General features: G+C 31.6%; 2 protein-coding genes across 3 annotated transcripts; one reads left to right on the forward strand and one right to left on the reverse strand.

The window, feature by feature from the left end:
- The first annotated feature begins 1,090 nt into the window (after positions 1–1,090).
- On the forward strand, positions 1,091–3,403 carry LOC107008775 (protein GRAVITROPIC IN THE LIGHT 1). Its single transcript, XM_015207937.2, has one exon. The coding sequence runs from the start codon at positions 1,417–1,419 to the stop codon at positions 2,785–2,787; it is 1,371 nt and encodes a 456-aa protein (XP_015063423.1). The 5' UTR covers positions 1,091–1,416; the 3' UTR covers positions 2,788–3,403.
- Positions 3,404–5,950: 2,547 nt separating this feature from the next.
- LOC107011280 (probable alpha,alpha-trehalose-phosphate synthase [UDP-forming] 7) lies at positions 5,951–11,177 on the reverse strand. Of its 2 annotated transcripts, none has more exons than XM_015210701.2 (4): positions 10,969–11,177; positions 8,496–10,656; positions 8,136–8,409; positions 5,951–7,156 (listed from the first exon to the last, which is right to left on the reverse strand). In XM_015210701.2, the coding sequence occupies exons 2-4, from the start codon at positions 10,475–10,477 to the stop codon at positions 6,857–6,859; spliced, it is 2,556 nt and encodes an 851-aa protein (XP_015066187.1). In that variant the 5' UTR covers positions 10,478–10,656; positions 10,969–11,177; the 3' UTR covers positions 5,951–6,856. The 2 variants fall into 2 exon arrangements, with proteins under 2 accessions (XP_015066187.1, XP_015066186.1); XM_015210700.2 differs by having other exon boundaries at positions 8,496–10,677.
- Between the last annotated feature and the right edge of the window lie 9,627 nt (positions 11,178–20,804).

The raw sequence follows: 20,804 nt of genomic DNA on the forward strand, positions 1-20,804 counted from the left end.
GAAAAAGGAAGGAGTAGTGTTTTTTCTTTTGGGGTATTTAGGGCTGGATTCATTAAGTGGGCCCCAAATTATTAAACAGTGTCTACCACCTACTTTACACCTTCACTTATAATAATAGGCAAAATATTATCCTAACGCATTCTCACAGTAAAAAGAGAAAATCACAACAAAATGTACTAGTACTATTATATAACGGTAGGTTGAGTTAATTTAGGCAGGTTAAAATAAATTTGGAGAAATAAATGATCATAAGTTCCACAATCAATTATTGGGCTTTTGATTTTAATTTGAATTTGCTCGATTTGTACAGAAAGTCTTTTCATAAATAACTTTTTAAGTTTTGTATAAAATAGTACTTTTTTTTGTTTTTTTATATATGTAATTTTTTTTCATAAATAGCTAGATCATAATATTGTTTATTTTATAAAATTTATGCATAAATTATTATATTTTACATATTATACTCTTGATAAAGTAATTAATTAATTTTATCATTCATTAAAATTAACTTAAGAAAATACTAAATAAAGATAAAAGATAAAGTTATATTATTTTTTAATATAAATACAAAATAAAAAAATAATATATAAAAAAATAACGAAGAAAATAGTAAAATTAATTCATATTTTACCCAATAAATCAATTCTCAATTATGTAATTTCACTACCAATTAAGATAAACGACTAAACAAATGAATAAAAGATTATCACTAAAAATGTTTTAAAAATAGCAAATCGTCAGAACATTCATGCAAAATCATTAGATCATAGGTGAGACTTGTGGTGAAGAAGAATCCATGAAAGAGAAAGTAATATCATGATTTTAGAAATCTTTGCTTTTAATATACACTCTTCAATTTCTGTCACTTAAATGACCAGCAAATTATTTCCATGGTAGTTGGATGAATTTAATTTTCTTTTACCACCTAAGAAAGAATGTGCTGCCGTTAACATGACCGTTCTTCCTTGATCAACGATCTCAAATTCAAAATTTTATTATTTTTTAAAATTAAAAAATGATAATTTTCAAAAAAAATTTATCTAATTCAAATTTATATTAGTCGAACTATAATACAAATACAATCATCAATCAAATAGTAAAAGAAAAAAGCTTATTTAAGTTTCTCCATATAATAGACAACAATGACTGGTCTTTTTTTTTCTCTCTCGCGCCAAATCTTGGCTTTTACTACCCAACTTCCATTTTTTTCCTTTTATCTTCAACCTTGAATCAAACAAGAGGGACTCTGCTTTTCCCTCCTTTTCTTCTCTGTCCATTTTTTTCTCTCTTTTTTTCCACTTTCTCAGCACACCCTTTTGCTTTCTACCTTCAGTTCACACTTCTCAAGACTCCATATTTTTCATGTCCTAAAAAATCACTGATTTTGCTTGCCTACTCTGTTTCAGCAATATCAAAATGGAATCTGTGAGACCAGCTCCGGCTCCTAGTAAAAGCAGGTTAGCTAAGACATTTCAGAGAGTAATCCATCGGAAAAACTCTTCAAAACCATTTTCCAGTAATGGGTTTTGCCTACTCATACCTCAAGAAAAGCTTAGGTGTTGTGAGTCGCAGCACTTTGATAAAGAAGAAATTGAAGAGTGTAAAGAACATACCAAAAACAGAGCTGTTATGGAGGCTTTTGTTGCTAAGCTTTTTGCTACAATTTCTTCTGTTAAAGCTGCGTATGCTGAGCTTCAGCTGGCTCAGTTCCCTTATGATAGTGAAGCTATTCAAGTTGCAGATCAAGCTGTGGTGGATGAACTCAAAGCTTTGTCTGAGCTTAAACATAGTTATATCAAAAAACAAATTGATTCTTCACCACCCCATGTAACTTTAATGCTTGCTGAGATTCAAGAACAGCAATCTGTCATGAAAACTTATGAAATCACCATGAAGAAAATGCAGGGAGAAATTGAATCTAAAGGGTACAACATATCTTCTCTACAAAAGGAGCTACAAGAAACCATTCACAACAATAGATCACTCGAAAGAAAGCTCAACGCCAGTGGATCATTCTCCATTCTTGACAATGTCAAATTTTCAGATGTAAATCCTAAAGATTTCATCATGGTTTTACACTACGCCATGAGATCTATCCGAAATTTTGTCAAGTTCTTGATTCGGGAAATGGAGTCTGCAAATTGGGACATTGATGCTGCTACGAAATCTATTCAAAATGGTGTCACTTTCCACAAGAGTAATCATAGGGCTTTTGCGTTTGAGTCTTTTGTTTGCAGAGAGATTTTCAGTGGGTTTAATGAGCCAACTTTTTCTGTTCAGAATGACGATTCTTTATTTGCCGGCGTGATCCAACGCCGGAATTTCTTCTTCGATCAGTTCAAGAAGTTGAAATCTGTGAATGTTACTCCTTTTCTCAAGCAGAACCCTTCTTCTCTGTTTGGGAAATTCTTGAAAGCCAAATACCTTCATTTAGTTCATCCAAAAATGGAGTTTTCCTTTTCCGGGAACTTAAACCAGAGGAAACTTGTAAACTCCGGCGAGTTCCCGGAAACAGAGTTCTTCAAAGTTTTCAGCGAGATGGGTCGGCGCGTGTGGCTTTTACATTGCTTAGCATTCTCTTTCGATCAACAAGTTAGCATTTTTCAAGTTCGGAAAAACTCCAGATTCTCAGAGGTCTACATGGAAAGCATCACAGACGAGATATTCTCCTTCGCCGGCGGCGAATTCAAGGTGGCGTTCACGGTGGTTCCCGGTTTTAAAATCGGTCAAACAGTAGTCCAAAGTCAGGTATACTTATCTCCGGTCACTCCTCCGTCCAAGCACTAATGGGAAATCAAGTAGAAAATCACATCCCCACTCGCTTAGAATCACCACGCGCCGCCTCAATCACAGTGGTAGATCTCCTCTCTCCGGCCGCAGCATGTACATGGTTATCAAACTTCCTTCAATAAGATGAGCTCATCAGAAAACAGATCACGGTGGCGCGTGAGGTATACGCGGTACGGATTATATGTTTTGAGAATGTGATGGGCCTTGGTCCAAAAGTATTAAGTGGGCTTTTGGGCCCACATAGTGAAAGTGGTTCAGGGCTGTGAAGTGGATGATTTGGAGTATAGTGAAGAAAAGATTGGGCGGTGAAGACAAAAGGCAAAGTAGGCTCAGTCAGGTAGTGGGCCCAATAAGGCATACGTCTTTGTTTTTCTTTGGTATATCACAAAAGTAGAAAGAGGGACCCTTTTATATCTGCATTAAAAAAAAAAAAAGAAGAAGCTAAAAATGTTGTTTATTCCTCAAATTGTACCTTAAAGAATGACAGACAATATGCCTGCAACTTGCATATCAGATTATATAATGTGTATAAACAATTAGCTAAACTATTACTTAATATATACATAGTATATATAATGAATATTAGCATTGTGCATGGTATCTTCGCTTTGAATTTTGGATCTAGGTTCTTGCACATGATTTTTTATTTCCTATTTTTCTCTGCTCTGAATGGATTTTTTATTTCCTATTTTTCTCTGCTCTGAATGAAAACTTATTTTACAAATGATCAATATGACTCGTAGTGTAGTGATGAGAATGTCTTTATCTTTAATAAGAAGTTTAGGATTTAAATTGTGGGTACGAAGATTATTTTATAAGAAGTGTCACACTTGAATGGGTCAATGCATGATTTTTTAGTTGATGCTCTAATATGTGTTTCGTATCGAATAAAAATTAAATAAAATATTTATTCGCAAATGAATATTTTAACTTCTAGAGTCGATTCAGAAATGAGTTTTGCAATGTGCAAAATTTGAATTTAGCTAAGTCCATTTTGATTACGAGTGTGAAATAAAAGAAAAAAGTGAAGTGTGTAATGTACACTTAGTTCAATCTTTTTGCAAGGCAAAAGGAGTTTATAGATCTGTCTAAAATGAGCATCTTAGATATATTATATAAAAATATATTAATTTGAATCTAACAATATCAAGCCGCCTACCTCCCTTGGGATCTCACATTCCAAGGTAATTTTTCAAGGATATAGTTTTTTTGTTTTTTGAACGAGATAAAATTAGTAAAGTTCAAAATGAAATGAAAAAAATTATATATTTTGATGATATATCTTTTAACTTTACATGGTGTGTGCAGCAAAAAACAATGATTTAAGTTGGACACATGATTTGGCTTTAATACACCTCTATAAAAATAGTGAATGGATAGTAATACGTTAAAAAAAATTACATTATATAAAGAGAGGTTAAAAATAAATATATGCACATGTTATGAGCAAGAATTTTGATTAGTAAAATTCCTAACACGGTTGCCAACAAGATGTGCAAAATAGAATAGTAGTGTAATGTGCATGATGCATATTCATACAAAAATGATTGAAGTAAATTGTCAGAAATATTTTGGTTGTAATTTTTGAGGCAAAGGGGACAGACACTGTGAAAAGGAAATGTCATATGTATACAAATACAAAACATATTCACGGGTGCTTTTCTCATTTTTTTTTATTTTTTTTTTTTATATTCAGTTTTTGGTTTTCCAATTTCTTTATTATTAGAAACAAATGATAGAATATCTACATTTGGATCAACTATGCTTGATTTGGGCTTCATATATAATTGTTAAAGGGCAAAACTAACACAAAACTTATTAGTATAGGATCTAATTATGTGCCTTCTTTTAGTTTTTGAAATTATTTTCCATAACTCATTACCTCGCATATATATATATATATATATATATATATGTGTGTGTGTGTGTGTGTGTGTGTGTGTATATATATATGTGTATATATATATATATATATGCTACACTCAAATATATAATATATGTATCTCAAACATATGTGGACCAAATTAAATGCAATATACAAGCGTGATTCATATATATTAGAAATACTCTGTTTCTCTTGATCGCTTCTCTCCTATATTACTCATTTAAATAGATCGAAATGATTGAACAAGAGTAACTTTCATATATAACAAACATAAAAATGTAATAGTTATAGTTTGCATAATTGCGCTCCATAGCAAATATAAACATGTATATTTCGCTATACATATACAAAAAAAATATTTGTATAATTCGTTATACATATACAAGGACTAGTTGTACAATTCGCTATACATGTATAAAAAAAAGCAGTTGTATACAAAAGCTCAATTGTATAATTTATATATGTATAAAACGAGAAAGAGAGAAAGACAAAAGAAAATTGGGCAAACAATTATGCAATTTATATATTTCGTTTCTGTTTGTATAAACGAGAGAGGCAAGGGTGAAAACCGAGATCTGGATAAAGGAACAAATATTATATATATATATATACATGTATATATATATATATATATATATATATATACACACACACACAAAATTTTTTCTCGTTTTATACAAACACAAACGCATTTTATATATTTGTGTTTGTATAAAAGCGCCACAGAGAGGCGAAAATAGTCGCTAAAGAGTACAATTAAATCAAAGTATATGTATAGCATTTAATTTGAATTAATAATTTGCTATTATATACAATTTTCTCTAAGTTTTAAGCCCCTATGTTTTAAACTTGATTTCTTTAATTAAGTTTAGCATTAGTGAGCGTATTCACAAGTTTAAGTTAACCGTTTCTACTAAACTACCTTAAAATTTATGAGTTTAAAGGTACTGCTATATTTTAAATAAAACATCACTCGGATGCCAGAATTTCTATTTAATTTTAGTATATTGTTGATATGCACATTCAAATAATTAACATCAAAATGAAGTATTCATAAAATCATTACACATAGCCAAAGCTAACAAGAGGTCTCTGCATAACGAGCTACTTTATGCAAGTAGGACAAGTAAACTCAGTTTTCGCAATACTACCATAGAGAAGGTAAAGCTCACCGCGGAATCCATTTCACTATGAGTTGAGACACAGAGAGAATAGACCACATACATATGGACTGGTTTAAGAAAGAATTAAAAAGCAGCTTGATGCTCACAAAGCTAGATAAAAACTTCCCGTCTTTATATTACAAAGATTAGGAATCGTTTGTTCTGCAAACTAACACTTGAAAGACCAAAAATAATTGATGTCACTATTAACAATCACCAGGCTTGTTTTGTCATGTTCTAGCTTACGAAATTTAGTTTAGGAACTCTATCATAAGGAAGAAAAGAGAAGGTAAAATTCTATAGCATTTACAATTATGAGAATCCAACAAATTGGTGTATCCAAACAACAATAATAACCTCACTCCTAGATGCAAAAGAAGGAATCCTTAAATAAATGAAGCAAAAGAGAAGAAAAAACACCTGTTTACAGTTGATCTAACAATGCAGGTTATGAGTCTTTGACAATTGTTGCTCCATCTCGTCATATGCAAGATAAGAAACTGAGGTGTGGCCTTCGTAAAAGAACTTGAATAAGAGTATGTATTCAACAAGGGCAGCACAGATGTATAGATCCTGTTCATGGATTAGCGAAAATGTGCAAAAGCTCTATTTGCCTCTGCCATTCTATGAGTCTCTTGCGTATATATTTTCTGAAGGCTACGAAGATTACCATTTGGCACTGCTCTCCCCTTCAGTGTCAACTTCACACATGTAACCAGTTGGCCGAGCAATGCTTCTCGGTATTAGAACATTTGGGATCAGTTAAATGTCAACCCCAGGAGTTAAAGGTCTTTCGAAGAAGAGAAGGCTAATTTTAGCTTGATGATGCTCGGACTGACCATCTGACAAAGAATTCTGTACAATATCTCTCCTTCCATTTTCTGAGAGTAATAATGAAATATGCATCATGCATTAGTCCAAGCTCTAATGATATTTTCTTTGCACAACTTCAAAGGGTTGAGTCATTGTGGTGTGCACTCAGAGAAGTAACAGAAAAGGATGTACTCCAAACAGAGCTTCATGATACAATTTCTGATGAAGGAGGAGGAATGGATTCCTCGGCAAGAGCATGAAGCATGGTTCTAACTTCTGCGGTGTCATCAAGATAATATGTGGCTTTACTTGGCTTTTGTCCCACTGTGCAAGCATACACTTCCGTGCTTGAAGAAAGTATACCACTATTTATTGCATTTCCAATAATCTCAAACATGTCCTCGTCAGACCTATCATCACCTACGCACAGCACAAAATCAGCCTGCCGGCCACTCTCAGCCATTGTTGCAAAAATTTTCTCCGCAACTAGACCTTTACTAACTCCCTGGAATTGATACAAAAAACAAAGTTAAAAATAAACTCGAGGCGGCAAAAGAAAACAAAAAAGGCCACATGGATGTGTATGAGATAAAACAGGTAGAAAAGAGAATACAGCTATAACAAGAAGACTATTTAGGAAAGCATACGAGCCATCCTATTCAACAATATATTTAACTAAAATTTTCTGGCTGCTCACATTCTGTTGAGAACTGAAAAGTACATGTATTAGGAAAGTAGTTGTTTCTGTTCTTGTTATTAAGAAATGAGTAATATATTCCCTACCTGTTTGGCATTATGCTGGAATTACTTAGTTATTTAATCAAGGCATAAATCTAGCAAATAAAAAAGTTATTTGCTGCAGTTGTTTGTAATAATAATTCATCAGAAATCATGAATCAAACCAACAGTAACTTGGCAAAATCTCATGCATGGCTTCAATATGACAAACAGAACCAAAAAGGGCAAGAAGGTGTCTACTTTCTTCTGTTCTAAAACTCCTTGCAAGTGATTAAGATATTTTAACATGCACCATCTGAGTGATTATCATCTGTTTGACTTAGTCCAAACTGACAGTTGCACTATCTTGGCTGACAGTATCAAAAATCTTCATAGATTAAACACCAAACTCCAAAAAATATTTCAACCATCACCTTTAATTACTTCCATGAAATATGACAGATTTGAAAAAATTGCGTATATTTGATTGAAGCAGCTTTTAATGTCTGCATTAATCTAGAATCACTAAAGACTTTTCACAAACAGTCTGATCATTCCCTGGTGTGATAAGAAAATACAGCTACTCAGTATATAGCACCCATACATAAAAGAATTATAAAGCATGTCAAGATAGAAGACAAATCAACGACTCAGTATATAGCTGGAGATTAGAGCAGGTCCAATGGATGAATGGAGATTATATGTGAAATAGAATAATGTTCATCCAAAAAACAAGAGTCAAATGCAAAGGTTAAGAGATGCCACACCTGAGGCTTAACTTCAACAATGAACTGCCCACTCTTCACAGCAACAGGCTCATTTGCAAGAACACTCTCAAGATGGTCTAACATCTCTTTTGCTTGGCAAGACCCAAAACCAAGATCTGCATCTCGATAATGCCAAACAACAGCACTCTCTTTTGTTTCAATGGAAGACCCATCTGTAGCTTCTGTATACTGTTTCATAACAGGTTCAGCTATCTGCATCCACTGGAAATCATTGTTCTGCCCTACTACTTCCCATTCTTTATCTGCAGACCACCTGGTAATTAAAGACAATAAGTTCATACTGATATACGGGAGATGACAAATAGACACGAAATGATAACAAGCTTGTTCCAAGAATACCTTAAGAAGTATCCGTGTTCCGCAGCAATACCAAGTTTCTCACACGGAGAAAACCACTGGCCTAAACTATCCCTTCCTCGTCCACTCACGAGAAACACAGTATTTCTTTCATCCCCACAAAGTGAGTTAATAATTGAAATAACTTCGGGACTAGGGACCTTATTGATGGCTGTTTGAGGCATGAGAGTGCCATCATAATCCAACAATATTGCCCGATTTTTGGCTCTTGAGTAAGCAGAAACAATAGTGTCAATGGATAGCTTTTTAAAATTAGGATCAAGTGCTACAACCCTAAAACCGAAGCTCAGGCCTATACCCCAGCAACGTCGCCTGAAATGGTCTCTGCAACTTCTCTCCAGATCCTGGAAGAAGCTTCTTGACCAATAAGCTACGTCATGTGTGCTTACATACTTGTAATGCTTCTCATGGCGCAACACCTTCTCACCATCAGCCATTGAAATTGCCTCATTCAGTGCTTCTGCAGTTGCTTCCACATTCCATGGGTTAACACGTATAGCACCACTTAGAGAAGGAGAACAGCCAATGAACTCAGACACTACCAGCATGCTGCTTTTCAGACCATTGGACTCTGCAGTGCACTCTGAACCAGGGATGCCCTGCCTACACACAACGTATTCATATGGTGTAAGGTTCATGCCATCTCTTACTGCAGTTACAACTACACACTCAGCAACAGAGTAATAGGCAGTCCGTTCACGAAGAGAAACTGGGCGATCAATGAACACGATGGGTTCATAACCAGGCTGTCTAAACTTGTCATTGATTCTCTTGACGCTTGTTTGAATTTCTTCTTGTATTTCCTCAATGTCTTTTCCTTTTCCTCGAGCTGGATTAGCAATCTGGACCAGCACTGCTCTTCCTTGCCACTTAGGATGTTGTTTTAACATTTCCTCCAATGCCAGAAGTTTCAAATCGACACCTTTGAAAATGTCCATATCATCAACACCAAGTAAAACAGTTTTACCTTCAAATTGTTGCTTAAGTTCTGCAACTCTCGACTCTTTATCTGCTAGTTGAAGCACATTTTCAATCTGCCTCATGTGAATCCCAACTGGCATAATCTTGATTCCCACTGTCCGTCCGAAGTATTCAAGTCCAATGTAACCCCTCTTTGACTGATACTCTAATCCCAACATGCGACTACAACAGGATAGGAAATGCCGTGCATAATCGAACGTATGGAAACCAATCAGGTCAGAATTCAGTAGGGCCTTGAGAATCTCCTCTCTCACTGGAAGCGTCCTATATATCTCTGATGAAGGGAAAGGGCTATGCAGAAAGAACCCCATTCGCAGCCGATTGAAACGCCTACGCAAGAATGTAGGTAAAACCATCAAATGATAATCATGGATCCAGACATAGTCATCCTCGGGATTTATCACCTCAATAACCTTCTGGGAAAATATCTTGTTTGCTGCAACATATGCCTCCCACCACGACCGATCAAATCGACTGCCATGACTAGCAGAGTAGGGAAGCATATAATGGAAAAGAGGCCATAAATGCTGTTTGCAAAAACCGTGATAATATTTAGATAAAATGTCTGGAGGGAGAAAAGCAGGAACACATTTAAACCTATCCAGCAGCAACTGTGAAACATCATCCTGTTCACTTGAATCGACCTCAACCTTTAAAGAACCAACATAGAGAACTTCCATATCATCTGGCAACCCATCTTTTATGTGCAACAACAACGAATCCTCATCCCAACTAAAATTCCATCCTTTATTATCCGACCTACGCTTAGCTTTTACAGGGAGCTGATTAGCCACTATAATTATTCGATCTACAATAATTGATGATGGAACATCTGATGTAACACTATTAGCTTGATCATCATCAAGCTCAGAAATAACTCCAGCAACTGTCATTACCCGTGGCAGCCGCTTCTTTTCCCGCCCCATCACCGGGAAATTCCCAGATGCTAGATCTAGCAAGTTGGTATAAGATTTGGACATCATCTTTACAAGCCCTTTATTTGCAAAAACTCCTTCAGCAGATCCTCAAATTAGAAAACAGACCAAACAGAAACTTTTATTTTTTCTCTTCAAAAAACTCAATCCACATACATCAAAACAACTTCCTCAGACTGAATCACACCCACCAACCAAACCCCAACAGCCTCTTCTTGTTTATCAAACTGAGTACATTTCAAAAAGATCTGAAAAAATGAGTATAATCCAAGAATCAAAATTAACTCATTAAACTTCAAGCAAAAGAGTAAAAAAAAAACATGATCCAAGCAATAAAACAGAAACCCATTCACAAAATAAAGTTAAAAACTTCAATCTTTAAAAAAAAACAAGATCAAATCCAACCTATACCTAATAATCACCATACATATAAACAACTCCATTAGCAATATCTTTTTTCTTTTCACATAACATTTTATTACATAAAACAACATTAACACTAATAAAGTGTTCAAAAAATAAAAACTTTAATCACTTACCTTTATGAATAATGACGGAAAAAAAATTAGATGTAAACACAGCTCTTTGTTGGTCAAAATACAAAATACTCTGCTTTCAGTCAGAATGAAATCTAGGGTTTAGTCTCTCTTACTCTTTGTTTCTCTCTCTATAAATGTTATATGTATATATATCTTATTCATACTCTTTCTATCAATGTTCATTAACTTTTCATTTCATTAAAAACTATAAACTATAAACCAAAATATGGGGGAAAAAATAAAAAGAGGATAAGGTCGGCCAGCAGACGCGTATTTATGCCAACTGGAATTTATTTTTATTTTTTTCCTCTTTGCCAGGACAAATGGCAGGCTTAGTTGTCTTTTATGTCACGCGCTAATTTTTTTTTCTCTTATATTATATACAATGGTCTTGTGAGCGTATATCACATAGAATGTGTGTATCTTATGAATATAAATTGAAATGTTTATTTATATATATATGTGTGAAAGTTAGAAATATGTTATCGGAAGTTAAATTAAAGGAAATGATTATTCGCTGTGTTTAGAGTAAGAATGTGACACGTGGTTGAATATGAATGGAGAGAAGTGATGATTTAGTGTGGGGATGAGAAGCATAGGAATTAAGGTGGGGCCAGGGGTTTATTCCACGTGGCGTTTCCAGGGTGTAGATTAGCGGATAAGGCTTGAGAGATGACCTGGCAAAGGAGACGCGTCATGGGTGACGTCAGCATGTCGACTTGGCTACACGTTGCCGGCAATTTTTGTTTGAGGTCAGGGAGTTTGGTGAGGTGGTGGGCGTATTAATTTCTATTTTGCCCTTTTTCTCTTATCCCTAATAATAAAGGGTGTTTAAGATAAAAATGGACCCAACGAAGGTGTTGTGGTGCATCGGTGAAATGTTTCATTCGTAATAAAAGGTTTTGAACCTTTTAATTTGAATTTTAAGTATGAAAAAAATTATGTTGACAAATAGGGACAAAGTTAAACTTTTAAATAAGGGGATTCAAAATCTATAAAAATAGATACATAATGTAATTTCGGACATCTATTGTATACCTAAAAAAATTATTTTAATCGTGTCTAACCCCGAGAGAGGTTCGGATGAACCCCTGATCATGTTAAAAAATGACAAAAGTCCACATCGGTGGTTGATGAGATGGGTGGACTCCTTATAAGGTTTGAGCAATCCTCCTCCCTTTGAGCTAGCTTTTGGGGTGTGAGTTAGGCCTAAGACCGAATTTCACGTGGTATCATAGCAGGGTTTGTCTCATGCGATATTGGACCCTCAAGATCAAAATTGTCCACGCACCAGATGCTAAGCAATGGGCGTGAGGTGGGGTGTTAAACAATGACAAAAGTCCCACATCGGTGGTTGATGAGATGGGTGAACTCCTTATAAGGCTTAGGCAATCCTTCTCCCTTTGAGCTAGCTTGCGATTCAAATTTAGTTGGAGCTCTAAATATGGGCTCCGAAAAAAGGTGAAAAATCAAAAAAAAGAAGAAGATGGTAATGGAAATTCAAACAAATAATTTAAAAAACCAATTTAAATGGAATGACAAGCACCCCTCTTGAGCCAATCAAAATCCAAAAAGGTTTCTATTTTTTATGAAATAAAATTTAAAAAATGCAAAAGACAAAAGGATATTTTGGGAATAAAAGAAGTAAGATAGGGAATTAGGTGATTCAAAGAGAAATAGTTGAGTTGGGTGGATAAGTCATAAAAGTTTTTTGACTCATTTTCTGAGTTGTCAAATATTTATGGTGGTTTGAGTTGTGGAGACAAAACTCTCTTTATTTGTGGAACAATCCCTATATTTTATGTACAATATAATTATTATTATTTAATAAACTTAGTGGGCTCCGTCATTTTTCGTCAAACTTTGTCTCTTTTTTTTTTCTCCTTTTTGTTACGTAAATTAATAAAATTTCCACCTCTTTTCTCCTATTTTTTCAACAAAGAAAAATGGTTAGTGTTTTGGTCAAATTTGTCTCCTCAAATATATCACAAGTTCCCTTAAAATATAATTATTTATTTATTACTCATTCAAAAAAACTATACATACAAAATTCAATCCCTAATTTTATTTTAGGTATTTTTTGTACAATGGCAAATAATGTCTCATTCAAAAAAACTATACATACAAAATTCAATCCCTAATTTTATTTTAGTTATTTTTTGTACAATGGCAAATAATGTCATGACCCATTGGGATTATGACGAAATGATTTACCTGAAGAAATCAAAAGATTATTTGCAAAGTTTACTATATACGTATGAAAAAAATAATTATATTTTGTATAATTTTTTATATATATGGTATTATTTTTTGATGAATGGTGTCTAAATTTTTTTGATAAATGGTGTCTAACTTACCATCGTGAGTTATATATGACTATGTTATTGAATGAGTATATCCTTATATCATTAATTAAAAACGATTTTGTTAATGAATAGTAGTATTTTTTGAATAAATTTTACGCAACATAAATTTAAAATTTTCAATATAAATATCGAATGTTCCTACGAGAAAAAAGAAAAAGCAAATAGTGACATAAAATGTTTTTAGCATGTGTTTTATTTAAATGAGGTAGGCGAAGCTGGATAATCCCGTTAGCGTAATTAATGCAAAGATTATAGTTTAGATCTTGGTACACATTGTTTTTATTTATTTTCCTTTAAATTCGTAGGAATATTCTTTAAATGCCAAATGACTTTAGCATGTGCCTATTTTTATTAAATTGGTGTTGTTGCTTTATCTTTCTTTCCCTTTTTATAAATAAAAAATAAAAAATCTTCATTTTGCTTTGACATAGAATTGTTTCAACTTGCCATGTGATTAATTTTTATTCTATTATCTCCTTTTTCTTTGCCTATTTAGGTTCAACGATGGAAAACAATTGTTTTATCACCTTTTAATGGAAGTGGTGATCAACTTATTTTTTATCGGATATTTGTTATGTTTTATCAATATAAATATCGAAGAATTTTATCAATCAAGATTGAGTAGAATTTTTGCTTGCTTTCCTCTTTGAATTGTGCCAAAATTTACTTTTGTTATTGCATGGTGAAATAATTCCTCAATTTCGATATTAACAATCAAGACATCTCTCACTACGAAATGAATCTTCAAACTCAAGCCTCCGATAAGAGGCAATCTTCATACAATTTTCTTGTGGCAACACTTATGTCTTTAATTTAACTTGCTAGGTTTAAAATGTTTCACTTTATCAATTTTGTTAAATAATAACCTTGTTTGATCAAAATTAATGTACACCCACCAATACAAATATCTAGGGACAGTGAAAATGTCGAAATTCCTCTGGCTTTAACTAAAATTTGACTTTTAAAATCAGCAAAAAAAAAAAAACTTTCTCATAGAATATGTTTCATCTTTTAAGTCGATATTCAATGCGAATTTAAATTAGACAGATGAATAAATTTTAAATATTAAATGAATCTTTAAACTCAAGCCTCCGATCAGATAACCTTCTAACAATTTTCTTGTGGCAATACTTCACCCAAATAATTACGTCTTTAATTTAACTTGCTAGGATTTAATGTTTCAATTAATAAATTTTGTTAAATAATAACCTTGTTTGATCAAAATTAATTGTGAAAACCACTCTGGCTTTAATTCAAAAGTGGACTTTTAAATCAGTAAAAAAAAAAATTCTGATAAAATATGTTTCATCTTTTAAGTCGATATGATATTCAATGCAAATTTAAATTAGATAGGTCAATAAATTTCAAATATTGAATGACTAAAATATTATTTTTTTTAAAAAAAAAGCCTAAACAAGTTAAAATTATTATTTAACTAAAAAACATTTTCATGATTATTACATCACTATTATTTATTGGTGTTATTATTATTAGGTATAAGATTGAGTGTAGCATGTGCAGGCAAGATGCCTCTTAATAGTGGGTAGGTTTGGTCTAAAACCAAAACTCCAAAAGAGGATGAGGATATGCCTAATGTACTTTAGGATGTACTTGTAATTTTCTATTGGGAAAATAACTCTTCATATTTTGCACATTCTTTGGCATACTCCAAATCATCCATTGGCATCTTATCATAATATATATGATATGATACTATTCCAAATCCAATTTTGTTTTAAACAAACTTCTACAACTACAATACCAAAAGGCTTCAATTTATCCCCCATAACATTATTATCACTAGTGAAACTTTCATTAACGATATATATATATGTCCTTCAAGTTTTGAATTATAGTATATACTAAAACAAAAGAAATATATATGCCGACTACTATTTCTATTCATCTTGGTCAATGTGGTCAAAGTACGTCAGAGCGATTTAATTATTTTTTTTTAATTAAAAGCTTTTAACAATTGTTCAAATACCTTAATTTAGTTGTCCTTTAAATAATATAAATTTATGCAAAGTTAAATGTAAAAGTGAATTTAATTTCAATTTACATTATTTATATCTTTATTCTTTGAGAAACAAAATGTAACTATTCCCCCCCACCCCCCTTTTTTTTGACGCTATAACAGTACATAACACATGAGTGTTTTTATTTTTTTAATAGAAAGAATTAATATAATCCAACTACTAAGCGAGTAAATTAATATTTAATAGCTTGAGCTGTCCACGTTCATCCAATCGACAATTCCTTGAGAATAATATTTAAGTATCGTTTTTGGTCGGAAACAAGTTATTCAGAGATAATTAATCGCGATAAGTTATTTCATAATGTATATGAGATAACATATTCAATCACTATGATAAAAATGATAGGATACCTAATACCTCAAATTAAAAGTGAGATAAAATATTCCTACATTTTATCTTGAAATTATATATTATATCTTATAACTCACACTAAACAACTTCTTATTATTTTAAACTTTTGAACTTTCTTTGTTAATCAGATACATAGAACTTAGAAGTTATATAGTGATATATTTTACTGACATGCATATGGGTGAGTACATTAAGTTATTACTATAACGTATAGTTGAACTAGTAATAAAATTAAATTGGCTGTAAAAACAGTTGCCATATATCACCTGTTTTTGTAACTGGCATATCCTTTGCAGCTGGAGTTATTGTTTTCTGCGTCTTTTTCTTGTAATTGTCCTTGTTGTTGGCTGGCTCCAGACTGTTTCTAACCAATCATCTTTAGTCAAATTCATGGATATTTGCAAACAATGTGATTTTTTTTTATCGATAAGAATTATAATGGAGTAGCAAGTACAAATAATATTTTTATACGTCTAATTATAGGGTCTTTGGTTCAAACTTTTAGTATGCAATCACATTTGTTAGGAAACGCAAATATGAATTTGGCTAATCGGTGTGAATTTTAATTTAGTTAGGCCATTGTGTCTATGTATCAAACACCATATGGTAAGTAATTTAAAAGTGACTCATATATACCCTAACTGTTACATTCTCGATTTTTTTATGCTCAAAAGTATGATGAGGTACCTAGATTATATTAATATTGTTGAAGGTGTTGGAATTCAGAAAGTTGTAGTTATAAATAATTTTTTTTAAAAAAAAACTTGTAGATTTGAAAAATAGTTATATAAATGAGAACAAGACAAATGCTCCTTCACATGAAGTGTAAAAATGGAGTATATTTTTCACATCTTAGTTATTTTTTCTTGCTAAATTTTGTGGTAGGTGTTTGTTAGGAGAGCAGCTTCCTAAAATTGACTTGTGCATGAGACATTGGACTCTTTTGGTCAGTTGGAGTAATTAGGTGTAATATTTTTATTTACAATAATAATACACAGATTCCTATTAAGAACACTAAAAAAATATATATATAATTAGCAGTGATAAATTCTTAATTATAGTTAAATATATATTTTTAACAGTAATTAGAATTCTTTGTATTGTTCCTAGAGCCTTTAGCGACACTGGATTTTAATGGCATTAACTAATGTCGATAAATACTTTAACACTTTTTATTAATGTTAATATTTATTGCTGTTAAAAGTTATTTTTGTTTTTGTGAAAAATGATACTATAAAATTCAATCTAGTTTTAAAATTTGATAAAATTTTAAATTTATCTGTCTAAGAGTAGAAAACTTTAGAAAGTAGGGATTTCAAAGTTAGGTTGTAATATTAAAAATGGTTCTCAATGTTTTAAAAATAATTTGATGGCCGAATCCTACTACTAAGACGATTAACCCAACATTATATCAGTACCTACTTAGGATAAATGCTTCCTACTTTGAAATTTTTTATTTTTAGGATTCGAATACGAAATCTTAGATCTCTTTTTATTTTCCACTAAGCTTCTTTTTTTACTTCTTTGACTAAAAATGCAAGTTGTGAACTTATTACCACTTCTCAATAACATAAGTTGTTAAACTTATAGTTTATTGAAATGTTTACAAATTATATTATTTTTTTTACTTAAAAACACCTAAAATCAACCCATACGAACGGACTATTTTTAGTTTTTTTTAATGGTGATAAAAATGTTTTTAATTGAAAAATCTCAATTAACGAATACTACTAGTCTATAAAATATGCTACAACAAGCAGCTATAAGGGTCTCTGATCAACAATATCTCCTTAGAATAATATAGTATTATTTCTCTTCTTTAATAAGGTAAATTTCCAAAATTATATGAGATATAATGAATATACATAACATAAATATATGTGGCTATTGTAATTGTAGGCTGAATAGGATTAGGTTATGAAGACATATTGTTGACAAATTAGTAATTAAATAAGTAAGTGTACCCAAAGAGATGTATCACTATAAATAACATTGAAATACCCAAAGTAGCTGGATTTCTGGTGCTGTGCCTCCCTCATTTTGTTGGAATTGTCTTTGCTATTACTATACATACAACAGATAGGGGATAGCTGGCTCCAGTCTGTTCATGTTTGACCCTGTATCAACCATTTACAACTAACTATTTATTTAACCGCTACAATTCTCTCTGTCTACGTTTACTTGTTCATGATTATAAAATGATAAATTTTATTATATCATCTTGAATTTTTGTAAGTAGTCTAATGTTTGGGAATGATAAAACAGATATAAGATGGTAATATCTTTGGGTTTTTTAAATGGAGGAAGCAGAGATATTGAATGTATACTGAACAAGTAAAAATGAACTAAGAGACGATTACTATACTAGTTAGTTGTACTGTAGTATATGTTGTTATAATCAGATTTTAAGAAAATGTTAAAAGCAGAAATGTTGTTATACGAGAATGCTCTGAGAAATCAAGGGTTTTTTGTGATCTAGCATTTTGAAGAGTCTCCGTTTGGAGAAAAATCGTGGTGGAAATGCGGTTGAAAGCTGAAATGAGACGACAGAACGAGTCTCCTTACTAAACCTAACATCCTGTCATCGCTTTCAGATACAAGAAAGTTGGACTAGTTATTAGACCAGAGCTGATAATTCATGAAATTTAAAAAATTCAAAAGAATGATCTAGGTAAATAATTCAACATTTAGTCAAATGCATACGTAAAATATCTAGTTTTATCGAAAGAGTACGAATTCACATGTTCAAAAGTTTAGACTATAAATTACCCCCATTTTAAGCAAGTGATGGCAAGTAACTAAAAGCTCAACCCAACAGGCCAACACAGTCTTTATGGGTTAGATTGGGTTAGGATAGCCCATAGGTTACATGGGCCACATCACCAGAAGGCCCATATATCTTGAATTTCATTTTTGTTGGATATTAAAGAAGGTTAGCCCATCATCTCTGTTGACGTGTTTGCTTTTAGTCGAAAATGATTCAACGTCTAAATTTGTTTGTCTTGAAAGGTAACACTTTAATATAATATTTGTATAGTGTGCGCTCTTAGATGACGGTTGATTGCACTAGGAGAAATTAATACTTGCACGTAACATATAGGCTATAGAATTGTTCATATAACTTTTGGTTCATTTTTTTTTTATCAATAACTAATACTTGCAGAAGTTATGCACGAGATTTAATATGTAACCCTCGTATAGTAAACAATGGTTTGTTTTATTTAACGAGTAAACACCTATTTGGAATTATATTAGTTTGACAAATCAAACTCCCGACAAAATATATTTCAAACATTATACTACACGTATTACACTATATGCATTATTTTTTGAATATTATTAATATACGAATAACTTATTTCCGAATCTAACTAAACTTAATGAAACTGCAAGGCAGCACTATTTATGTTGTTGACATCTAAAAGAGAAAGCATTTTTTCCTTTTCTTTACTCTGAAGAAAAACGTAAAGGGAAATAAAGTAGAAAAAATTATGCAATTATGTTCATGAACCCAATAAGTTGACACATGTTTCAGCCGTTAATTGTTGGACTAATGCAAATTATAGTCATCCTTGATACAAAAGATGAGCCACATTCAATGTTTTTATATATATATATATATATATATCCTTCTGTTTCATTTTACTTGATTCATATTGACTTGTCAATTGATACAATTATCAAGAAAATTTATTAGATATATATTTACTTATTAATGATATTTTTGGATTCTAAATTTAAATACTATTTAAAACTTAAAATTATACAAAAAAAAGCTCTTGTAATTTATTAAAATAGACTTTGTGTTTTTAATATATGAAACGAGTATAATTAAACAGAGTGAGTAGTATATTAAATGATAAACACAATAACAACTACTAGCACTCAAAAATAAAGTTCATTTTCATTATATTCATTCTCATGATGACTCAATCAAATTAATTATAAGAGGATTTGCAAATTATTTTTCTTTCTTTTGGAAGTTACTCAGAAATAGAAAATGGGCTGCTTTTAGAATTTAGCTATGTGAGCCTATTGTTAGTATTAAAGAAATTAATTTGACTTTTGACAAAAATCCTCTAATTTTGAGATTTTGATATACATTTATGGAAAAGACATTAGTCAAAGCCTTTAACTACTTGACCTACCCCCAATTCCTTTGTGGAAGGTCTCCAAAATTTAGTACTCCATGTTCTCGTTTAAAAAGAATGATCTACTTTTTTATCGTTTTTAAATGAATGATCAATTTTTTTTATAATACTTTAATTTTAATTTTTCATATGACATATTTAAAGATATTATATTAAAGAATATTTTGAATGAATATTTTGATATATTTGACATAACTTTAATTTAAAATCGTAAAATTAAAAAGTCTTATTTATTTTCTTAAAGTTTATGTCAAATCGACTAAATTATTATTTATTTAAATCGAAGGGAGTACCTCTAATTAAATTAGGGTTTTGTATGAGGGGATATGTACAAACATGTGATCAACTAGTTTTCTTCTTTTGTCCCTACAAAGACTTGCATCAAATCGTTGAAAAGGTCAAAAGATTTACATTCATAATCTAAGAATATAATATAATTTATGGAAAATCATTTCTTTAATTTGGGAAAAAAGATGAATTACCAAAAGATTGAGAGAAAAAGTAAACAGATGTTATAGCAAATGGTTAAGTAAAAACGATTTAACAGAAAAAAAAAACAGGGAAGAGCTTAAAGAACTATCCAATAATAATATTCATTTGCATAAAATTATAATCAAATGATATACCACTTCAATAAAAGATGCATAAAATTATAATCAAATGATAATACACTTCAATAAAAGAGACACTCAGTGACAATAGATTTTTCTATTGCCACAAAAATATTCAGCGCAATTATATTTATAACAGTATAGAGTTGCTAAGTCTTCAACGGCATTTATAGAGAATGTTAATTATTAATATTCAAATCTATTATTATCATCGCTAAGTAACTGTCCATCTTTACTTAAATGACAAAAAAAATGTTTCATCACTAAAATCCGTCAATTTGTAGTGCTTTACTGTTTTTGATTTGCTTTTTTTTCTTC

This window comes from Solanum pennellii, chromosome 2 (genome assembly GCF_001406875.1).
Source record: "Solanum pennellii chromosome 2, SPENNV200".
NCBI lineage: Eukaryota > Viridiplantae > Streptophyta > Magnoliopsida > Solanales > Solanaceae > Solanum > Solanum pennellii.